This window comes from Pleurodeles waltl, chromosome 4_2, assembly GCF_031143425.1.
Source record: "Pleurodeles waltl isolate 20211129_DDA chromosome 4_2, aPleWal1.hap1.20221129, whole genome shotgun sequence".
NCBI lineage: Eukaryota > Metazoa > Chordata > Amphibia > Caudata > Salamandridae > Pleurodeles > Pleurodeles waltl.
The window spans coordinates 877,409,969-877,420,472 of NC_090443.1; the positions used below are offsets into that span (position 1 = coordinate 877,409,969).

General features: G+C 49.6%; 1 protein-coding gene across 1 annotated transcript in view; it reads right to left on the reverse strand.

The window, feature by feature from the left end:
• SCP2 (sterol carrier protein 2) overlaps positions 1–6,928 on the reverse strand; it is a 322,938-nt gene extending 316,010 nt beyond the window's left edge. Inside the window, exon 1 of the mRNA XM_069232654.1 lies at positions 6,752–6,928. Coding sequence (XP_069088755.1) covers positions 6,752–6,805 — 54 coding nt within the window. The 5' untranslated portion in view covers positions 6,806–6,928. The remainder of the gene's footprint in view (positions 1–6,751) is intronic.
• Between the last annotated feature and the right edge of the window lie 3,576 nt (positions 6,929–10,504).

Below are 10,504 nucleotides of genomic sequence, written 5' to 3' on the forward strand. Positions count from 1 at the left end.
ATGCAGTTAGCAAAGGGAGGTCTTTAGTCAAGTCATCAATGGTGGGCGGGGGTGAGGGAAGAATTCTGTTGCTAGAAAGTAATCTGACATAAATAATGTCAGAAATATTCTTTACAAAAATATTGCCACATTGGAGTTTAGAATAGAACATTTACACTCACTGGAACAGTATTTTTGTAAACAATGTCAGATGATATTTCTGTATCCGATATCCTGATAACAATCCTCATGGTGACACTTCACCCCATCTCACTTCCTGTATTTTCTTGTCAGTGGTGGCGAGGGTGCAGGGTTCAAATGACATCATTGCCCGGCATTCGAAAAAAGGATTTAAAATCAAGGTGCACCCAGGGAACTCCCTCTGCTCCCTCGGCAGCGCACCTCTTTGCATCCGGACGCGGTGATTGGGCTGCACCAACAACCACCCAGACACCCTGATATTTTGACAGTGGTGTAATAAGACAAAAAGATAACAAGATAATTTAAACCATGTTTTCCTGTTCTATCTGTGAAAAATTGTACTTCAACAACAAAAAAAGCCAAGAATGTAAAAAGTGAGCTCAAAGATGTGTGTGAAGCTTTAATACAATACAAAAACAACTATAACAAAAATATAGATACAGTAAATAACACTATATTTCACTAATGCATGCACTAACGGGCCTGTGATGTACGAGTTTTAATTATTTGGTTAAGTATTTATCAAGTGAAATATTGCACACAAGTTCTACCTCTGGGTTGTGTTTAGTTTTATTATTTTCTAAGATCTGTGCCCTAGGCCGTGATGGTGCATCATGCGGTTCCCTGTAGACTGGGTCTCAGGGTACACATGCTTTAGGCTGCTCCCACTGTATGATATATCATACTGGTGAGATTTAAATAACTTTTATGCATATTGTTTGTTGGCGTTCTACGCCTGCGGCTGAGAGGGGGGGAGAAATAAATAGGAACTTGCTGCAGTGCTTTAACTGTGTATTGCTTGCGGTGAAAATCTTTGTGCAATTTACACAAAGACAGGTTTGGTCAACATTATTATTGCCCTAAACCAGCTATGTTCTTGCTCGGCGCAGCAGTTGGCTTTTTTGTTTCGGTGACTAATATGAGTAAAGAATAACACATTTTCTATCTCACAAACATTCCTCTTTCTAAATTTGTTTTTTTGTTGTGCCTAACGAGTATGTTTTTTGGACTAAAGGAGCCTAAATAAGTAGTTAAAATGAGTAATACACTGTCCACAAAAAGCTTACTGTTGCATGTAATGTTAGCAGCCATAGAAAACAGAGAAGAGAAAGCGAGACAGACAACGTTATAAGGGAGAGAGGAATTGCTGGATAAAAAGACAATTGGGTAAACTAGGTGAGAGAGATAAACAGACGCGAGAGAAGTTACATAATAAGAGATTCCAGGGAAGACAACAGGGGAGGTGGCAGAAAAGGAGAAGACAATTTCGAAGAGATGGGTAGAAACCAAAGGAACATGTGGGAGAGATAACGGGATACGAGTTTGGTGAGCTGGAAGTATAAAGAAAAAAGAAGAGGAGGGAGAGAAAAAGAAAGAGATAAGAAGGTTGCAATGTGGTAAGTGCCAAAGAAAGGAAAGGGAGAGACACAAAGATAATAGAGGGTTGAGGGCGGAAAAGGAAGAGATCTAACAAAGCAGAGAGAAGGAGAATATAAGAAAAGAAACAAAGAGGAATGAGGAAACCACTAGAATTAAAAGATGGTAATGAGTGGAAACATGAAGTGAGTGGAGGGGGAGAATGAAAGGGAGAGTGTGTGTAAAGGAAAGTGGGAAGCAAAAGAGGAGAGACGTTTGTAAAGTATAGAGCAAAGCAGGAAAGTTTCCCGGTCTGTAATAACAGGAGAGGATGGTTATGGTCTCACACGCAATTTTGTCAATGTATTTTTCAAGAGATTTAGCTGGGCCAGAGATGTTACATTGGTCACTTCAGCAAGTTGTCTAAGCAAACTTATGGCCCAGCAATATCTGAGCCTGGTTTGAAGCCGGGTGTTGGGTGGAATCCTCCAGTTCTTAGTTAAGGTGCTCATTCTGGGGGCATGGAAGAGATACCTGCTGAACATTCTTCACCTAGAGATAGTATGTGAGGATGTGTGTCAATGGTGCATCCTCCTCCCGATTTGGCACTTCAATCAGAAGTGGCAGTTTTCTCAGCAATAAATCAAATATTAGGCATGCCCACATTTAGAAATAAAAACAAGAACCCTTCACCTCATTGGCTTGTCTTTAAAACCCTTTGGAAGGTACACACAGCACAAACACTCTGAACAATTCTCAAACGTTCAGAGGGGAGTCTTTTACATCAATCAATCATGGAATTCGTAAAGCGCACTACTCACCCGTTAGGGTCTCAAGGCGCTGAGGGGGGGCGCTGCTACTGCTCAAACAGCCAGGTCTTGCAAAGTCTCCTAAAGGTAAGGAGGTCCTTGGTCTGACGCAGGTGGGTGGGAAGAGTGTTCCACATCTTAGCAGCGAGGTGCGACAATGATTTGCCGCAGGTTGTAGTTCTGCGGATGCATGGGACGTTTGCAAGGGCGAGGTCGGCAGAGCAGAGTTGCCACGTCAGGGTGTAGAAGGAGAAACGTCTGAGGTATTCTCGTCCTGTGTCTTGCAGTGCTTTGTGAGTGTAGGTGAGGAGTTTGAGGGTGATTCTCTTGTCCACGGGAAGCCATTGCAGGTCTCTCAGATGGCCTGTGAAGTGGCAGTGGCTGGGATGTCCAGGATGAGGCATGCAGAGGTGTTTTGGATGTGTTGCAGCCTTTTCTGGAGTTTGGCCGTGGTTCCTGCGTAGAGGGCATTGCCGTAGTCCAGTTTTCTACTTAAGAGGGCTTTGGTGACTGTTCTTCTGGTTTCGGTGGGGATCCATTTGTAGATCTTTCGGAACATGGAGAGGGTGTTGAAGCAGTAGGAGAAAATGGCTTTGACTTGCTGGGTCATGGATAATGAGGAGTCCAGGATGAATCCTAGGTTGCGTCGTGATCAGTTGGAGTCGGAGCGGATCAGAGAGTGGCAGGCCACCAGGAGTTGTTCCATGAGGAGGGGGTGGAGCCAATGCGAGGACTTCCGTCTTGTCGGAATTGAGTTTGAGGCAGCTGTTCTTCATCCATTCGGCGATGGCCTTCATTCCTTCGTGGAGGTTGGTCTTGGCGGAGTCCTTGGTGAGGGAGAGGATCAGCTGGGTGTCATTGGCGTATGAGATGATGTTGAGGTTGTGAGATCAGGTGATGTTAGCGAGCGGGGCCATGTAGACGTTGAAGAGGGTCGGGCTGACGGACGAACACTGGGGTACGCCGCAGATGATTTTGGTGGCCTTGGAGCTGATTGGGGGGGGGGAGGCGGACGCTCTGGGTTCTGCCGGTGAGAAAGGAGGTGACTCAGTCCAGGGCTCTGTCGCGGATTCCTGCATTGCTAAGGCATGTGCATAGGGTGTGGTGGCAGACCGTGTCGAACGCGGCTGGGAGGTCGAGGGCCACGGTTTCGCCATTGTCCAGTATGGTTCTGATGTCATCGGTGATGGCGATGAGGTCAGTCTTGGTACTATGGTTGCTGCGGAATCCGGATTGGGAAGAGTCCAGGGTGCTGTTCTCCTCAAGGAAGCGGGTCAGTTGTCTGTTGACAGCCTTCTCGATGACTTTTGCCAGGAAGGGGAGCAGGGAGATAGGCCGGAAGTTCTTGATATCCGTTGGGTCCTCTTTGGTGTTTTTTTTTAGGAAGGCGTTGATCTCTGCGTGTTTCCAGCTCTCCAGGAAGGTGGCAGATTCAAAAGGAGCTGTTGATGATCTTCCGGAGTTGGGGTGCGATGATGGAACTTGCTTTGTTGAGGATGTGGTGAGGGCAGGGGTCGGATGGTGAGCCAGAGTGGATGGTGCTCATGATTTCGATGGTGTCATGGTCGTTGACGGGAGTCCAGGAGAGCAGGAGGCTGGTTGGTGGTGAGTCTGTGGTGTTGGTGGTTGCCAGGGGGTCTGAGTGCTGAAGCTGTTGTGGATGTCTGCGATCTTGCAGTGGAAGTAGGGAGTCGAAGATGTCTTGAGATGGCGGGATGTTGTTGGCATTGGAGAGTTCCTTTACGATGTTGAAGAGCTCCTTTTGGCTGTGTGCATTGTTGTTGATTCGGTATTAAATGCGGTTCAGATAAGTTGGTGGTGTCTGCTGATGGCATTTTTGAAGGCTGTGTGGTTGTCCAGTGTCTGATCTTGGTGCCACTTCTTTTCGAGTCTTCAGCAGGTCTGCTTAGATTCGTGGAGGTCGGCGGTAAAGCAGAAGGCCTTTCTGTCGGTGTGTCTGTTGGAGGGCTTCTTGATCGGGCGAGAGTGTTGACACAGGTTTCGATCCATTGCCTGAAGTTGCAGGTAGCTGTGACAGTGTCAATGGGTGGATTCCGGGCGTGGGTTGTGATTAGCTGGTCTTCGGTGACCTTGTTCCATCTGCGGTGGGGAATCGTTGTGGGTGATGGTGTGTTGTGGGTTTCTTGAAGTAGAAGTGAATGCAGCGGTGATCTGTCCAGTGGAGTTCGGTGGTGTGGCTGAAAGAGACATGATTGCTGGTGGAGAAAATAGGGTGGAGTGTGTGTCCTGAGTGGGTCGGTGTCGTGACGAGCTGTTTGAGGCCGAGGTTGGAGAGCAAGGTGGCAGTGTTATTGTCGTTGGTGTTCTCAAGGTGGAAGTTTAAGTCCCCAAGGAGTATGTATTCAGTGGATGTGACAGCGTGTGTGCTGATGACGCCGTTGACGGAGTCGTTGAACCGCTGTCAGGGGCTGGGGGGCTTGTAGACGAGGGTCCCTCAGAGGGTGGTTTTTGGGTCAGTGTGGATCTGGAAGTGCAGGTGTTCGATGGTGCTGAGGGTGTCCTCCTGAGGGTGTTCTTATGGATGATGGCGATGCCTCCTCCTGGTTTGTTGGAGCGGTCCCTGTGGGTGATCTTGTAAACATCTGGAATGGGTATGGCGATGTAAGGCGCTGATGAGGGGTTCATCCAGGTCTCGGTGAGAAAGACGACGTTTGAGGAAGCTGAGTCGAGTAGATTCCATAGCTCTACTGCATGTTTGTGGAAAGAGCGTGTATTGAGAAGGATACATCTGAGATGGTTGCGCCCTGCCTTGGTGGGTGAGTCGTTGGAGTGGAGGCTAGTGAAGGTGCAGTTCCTGCAGGAGAAGGGTCCGCAGGTGATCTGAGGGGAGGCTTGAAGAAAGGCGAGAAAGCGGCCGGTGTTGAGGGCATGGAGGGTGGCGTTGTTGTACTGAAGACATGTGTGGTGGCAGTGGGGGGATGAGAGCCAGAGGTTCAGCGCTGGGCGCGATCCAGGCGTAGATGGGCTTGCCTTTGGTGCGGCTGCACAGCGGCCGACATTAAGTAGGGAGGTGGGGGGGGGGGGGGAGGAAAGGACAGTTGGGAGGTGGAAGCAGGGGCGAAAACAGCATGAAAAAAGGGGTGGGCCGCAGGGGCAGCAGCGGAGGGGGGGGAGCAAGAGGAGAGTGGAGGGAAAAAGCAAAGAGAGTGTAAAGCAAAAGTCAAAAAGTCAACAAAGGAGCACTGTGGAAAGCGAATGGCAAAAGGGGTACAGAGGGGACAGACACGAAAGAGAGAGCACACAGGGAGTGAAGCAGAGAAAAGGAGGAGAGAGGCAGCCTAGTAGGAAAGCAGAGCTCTCCCACTAGACACCAGGGATGAGGTGCAGGCAGAAGCCTGCGGGTGGAGGAGGGCCTTGAACTCCTGACAGGGGTCAGGAGTTCAGAGGAGCGAGGGATCGGGGCTCTACTTACAAGGTGGAGCCACAGGAGGCAGAGCAGTTCACTGACCGGCTCAGTGGAATTGCTCCACCTACCACACAGTGGCCTCCATTAAGTAGGGAGGTTGGGGGGGTGGGGAGGGGAGAGCACAGCTGGGAGGCCAGAGGCGGGGTGAGAATGGCACAAAAAAAGGGGGGGGCCGTGGGGGAGAGCGAGCGAGAGACAGAGAGAGGGAGGAGTGGAGGGAAAAAGCAAAGAGAGAGTGTAAAGCAGAAGTGAAAAAGTCAAGAAAAAAGCACTGTGGAAAGCGAACAGCAAAAGGAGCACAGAGGGGGCAGACACGGAACAGAGAGTCCACAGGGAGTGAAGCAGAGAAAAGGATGAGAGAGGCAGCCTAGTAAGAAAGCAGAGCTCTCCCACTAGACACCAGGGATGAGGGGAGGCACAAGCCTGAGGGTGGAGGAGGGCCTCGAACTCCTGACAGGGGTCCAGGAGTTCAGAGGAGCGTGGGGATGAGGGCTCTACTTGCAAGGTGGAGCCACGGGAGGCAGAGCATTTCACTGACCAGGTCAGTGGTATTAAATGTGTACATTTACATGTGTAAATGTCAGGTCCCATTATGGCAGGCAGTCACTTACTGGGGGAGTGCGTGTTTATTTTGGACAGGATGTGTCACTCACATTCCTGGTCTGAAATCATTCAATAGGCCAGGGCTAGAAGTACACAATGTGAATAATATGTCGGTACTTAAACTACCATGTGCCGCAAGTATGATAAAAAAAAGACATAAAGCACTTAAGGAACTTTACAGTAGTCTTGAACCTACCTTAGAAAAGCTGCTAAACGAGGTAATTTCTTATATTTATATAATTGCATTACCTTGTCATTCAAAGCGTCACAAACAAGGCATTTAAGTGTCACAATTAGTAGGCTGAAAAAAGATACATTCATAAGCATACTGAAAACTAGATAGTTATGAATGGATAAAGAGGCAGGGGTACTTTACCTTTGTCATTCCAACTCCCACGACGAACACTCTCTTGCCTCTTGCGGGAGCCATGGCTACTTTAAATGCACACTTAGTGAAGAACCAGGGTAAGATCAGCTGGCGCGGGGCAAGCGCAGCTAGGGATAGAAGCAAAGTCCAATCCCTCAACTTCAGTGAAGACCACAGTCCTCGCCCCGCTCGCTCCACCCAATAGGCAGAGACCTGTCAACTGAGAGAAAGAAATAGAAGGAGGACTACAATAACGCAGAGCCCTGCACTCCAAACGAAAACGAAGCGGCCATCTTATAACGTCGGGACGTGTTATTCCAGAACAAAACCCATGTAAAACATATTCGACTAGCCGTAATTTCGGACTATGCGTTTTCGCTTTTCATTTGGGTTTTTAAACATAGTAACACTTAACATTCTTGTCAATTTTGCAAACAACTGTACATATTTCCGTTGCTTTGGTGAATAATTCACAATACTTGGTTAAAGACACATGCCATTTTATTTTAGTAGAGTTTGTCTATATGTGCAACTGAGTATTCAAGATATCAAGCCGTTGTACTCTGCCCTATTAAACGCCCCCTCTTCCGCGTGGCCTTCTACTAAACATTTTCCTATGCTACGTACTCTACAGTTAATTTTTTTTCACCATATATAGGCTTGAAACTTAAAAGTTTATCCGTCATTTTTACCAACAAAAACTAAAAACATACCATGTGCGCCCAAAGCTCATTTAATGACCTACAGCATACATGCACAATCTGTAAAAGGCGTCTACAGTTCAAAAAATATATGTGAATGACTATACTTTTGTTTGGAATGATCGAAAGAACTCCGTATTTTCAACTTTCTATTATCACGCAGACTCACGACCATGTCACGAGGAAGAAATAAAGGGCAGCAGAAAGCCCTTTTCATTTTCATACAGGCTGCCGTTTGTTAGTTTCTATTCGCAGGGCGTAAATAGGACGAAGTTTGTTTAGGTATTCGCCTGCCAGCTCCGCCTCTTGGTTGAACTAGTGCTCGCCTCCTGTTGTGCAAGATTTTATGGGTCAAAACTGTTTAAAGTATAGTGTTTGAGCTTGAGTTAGTCAATCAACACGTTTGTTCTGGGTTATGTTTTAAAATACTGTAACAAGAATTTGATGCTTGTTGCGTGACCGACCAAATATTCAGAATCAAAAACTGTGACGGACGTAGACTACAATTAAATGTATCCACCGACCATGATCGGTGGATGACTACTATCAATCAATCAATCAATCAATCAATAATTTATAAAGCGCGCTATGTACCCGTTAGGGTTTCGAGGCGCTGGGGGGGGAGGGGGTGCTGCTATCGTTCGAAGAGCCATGTCTTGAGGAGTCTCCTGAAGGTGAGGAGATCCTGGGTCTGGCGCAGTGAGGACGGGAGTGAGTTCCAGGTTTTGGCGGCGAGATAGGAGGAGGATCTGCCGCCAGAGGTCTTGCGCTGGATTCGTGGGACGATGGCGAGGGCAAGGTTGGCAGAGCATAGTTGTAGTGAGGGCACGTAGAAGTTGAGTTTGGTGTTCAGGTAGGCGGGTCCGGTGTCGTGTAGAGCCTTGTGTGCATGGGTGAGGAGTTTAAAGGTGATCCTCTTGTCCACGGGGAGCCAGTGGAGGTCCTTCAGGTGAGGGGAGATGTGACATCGGCGGGGTATGTCGAGGATCAGGCGGGCAGATGCGTTCTGGATGCGTTGGAGTCGATTGATGTCTTTTTTTGGGATGCCTGTGTAGAGTGCGTTGCCGTAGTCGAGTCTGCTACTGACGAGGTCTTGGGTCACTGTCTTTCTGGATCCTGTTGGAATCCACTTGAAGATCCTGCGGAGCATTCGGAGGGTGTTAAAACAGGAGGATGAGACTGCATTGACCTGTTTGGACATGGTGAGGGTGGAGTCGAGGATGAAGCCGAGATTTCGTGCGTGGCTGGCTGGGGTAGGTGGGGGGCCCAGGGCGGTGGGCCACCACGAGTCGTTCCAGGCCGAGGGGGTGCGCCGAGGATGAGGACTTCCGTCTTGTCGGAGCTGAGTTTCAGGCGGCTGTTGTTCATCCACTCGGCGATGGATTTCAGTCCCTCGTGGAGGTTGGCTTTGGCGGTGAGAGGATCTTTGGTCAGGGAGAGGACGAGTTGGGTGTCGTCGGCGTAGGTGAGGATGCTGAGGTTGTGCTGGCGGGCCAGTTGTGCGAGGAGGGCTATGTAGACGTTGAACAGCGTTGGGCTAAGTGAGGAGCCTTGGGGTACGCCGCAGATGAGGTTGGTGGCATTGGAGCGGAAAGGTGAGAGTCGGACCTTCTGGGTTCTGCCGGAGAGAAAGGAGGAGATCCATTTGAGGGCCTTTTCTTGGATGCCGGCTTCGTGTAAGCGGGTTAGTAGGGTGCGGTGGCAGACTGTATCGAAGGCGGCTGATAGGTCTAGGAGGATCAGGGCTGAGGTTTCGCCATTGTCCATTTGTAGTCTGATGTCATCTGTGGCAGCGAGGAGTGCAGTCTCTGTGCTGTGGTTTCGTCTGAAGCCAGATTGGGAGGGGTCAAGGATGGAGTTGTCTTCTAGGTAGTGGGCGAGTTGTGCGTTGACGATCTTCTCGATGACTTTCGCTGGGAAAGGGAGGAGGGAGATCGGTCGGAAGTTTTTGAGATCGTTGAGGTCAGCCTTAGGTTTCTTGAGGAGGGGTTGGATTTCTGCGTGCTTCCAGCTGTCCGGGAAGGTAGCGGTGTTGAAGGAAAGGTTGATGATCTTTCGGAGTTCGGAGGCGATGGTGGCGTCGGCTTTGTTGAACACGTGATGTGGGCAGGGGTCAGAGGGAGATCCTGAGTGGATGGAGTTCATGGTCTTTAGGGTTTCGGCGTCGTCTACTTGGGTCCAGGTGGTGATGTGGTCGGCGTGGGAGGAGTTGTTGGGGTTGGGGTCTGGCGGAGGTGAGGTGTTGAAGCTGTCGTGGATGGCTGCAATTTTCTGGTAGAAGAAGGAGGAGAGATCGTTGCAGAGTTTCTGGGATGGAGGGATGTCGTTGACAATGGCGTTGGGGTTGGCGAGTTCCTTCACGATGCCGAAGAGTTCCTTGCAGTCGTGAGCGTTGTTGTTGAGGCGTTCTGTGAAGTGGGAGCGCTTCGCGAGTCGGATCCGTTGGTGGTGTTCACAGTTGGCTTCCTTGAGGGTAGCGAGGTTCTCGGGTGTGCGCTCGAGGATCCATTTTTTCTTGAGTTTCTGGCAGGTGCGTTTGGAGGTGGTCAGTTCGTCTGTGAACCAGGCTGTTTTTTTCTTTTCTTGGTTGGCGGTGGGTCTCTTTAGTGGGGCTAGGATGTTGGCGCAGTCGAGGATCCATTGTTGGAGGTTGATGGCGGCGGAGTCCGGGTCGGTGGGGTCGGGTGGTGGGTTTTTGGCGAGGGTGTTGGTAAGTTGATCTTCGGTGACTTTTCCCCAGCGGCGGTGAGGTGGTAGAGGAGTGCGGTGGTGTTCGGTGCTTTTCTCGAAGGAGAAATGGACGCAGTGATGGTCGGTCCAGTGGAGTTCGGAGGTGTGGCTGAAAGAGATGTGATTGCTTGAAGTGAAGAGTGGGTCAAGGGTGTGGCCGGCGATGTGGGTGGGAGTGTTGACCAGCTGACGGAGTCCGAGGTTGGAGAGGTTGGTGGTCAGTGATGCGGTATTGACGTCATTCTTGTTTTCCAGGTGGAAGTTTAGGTCTCCCAGGAGGATGTAGTCTGAAGAGGCGAGGGCGTTAGAGCTTGCGAGGTCGGAGATGGCG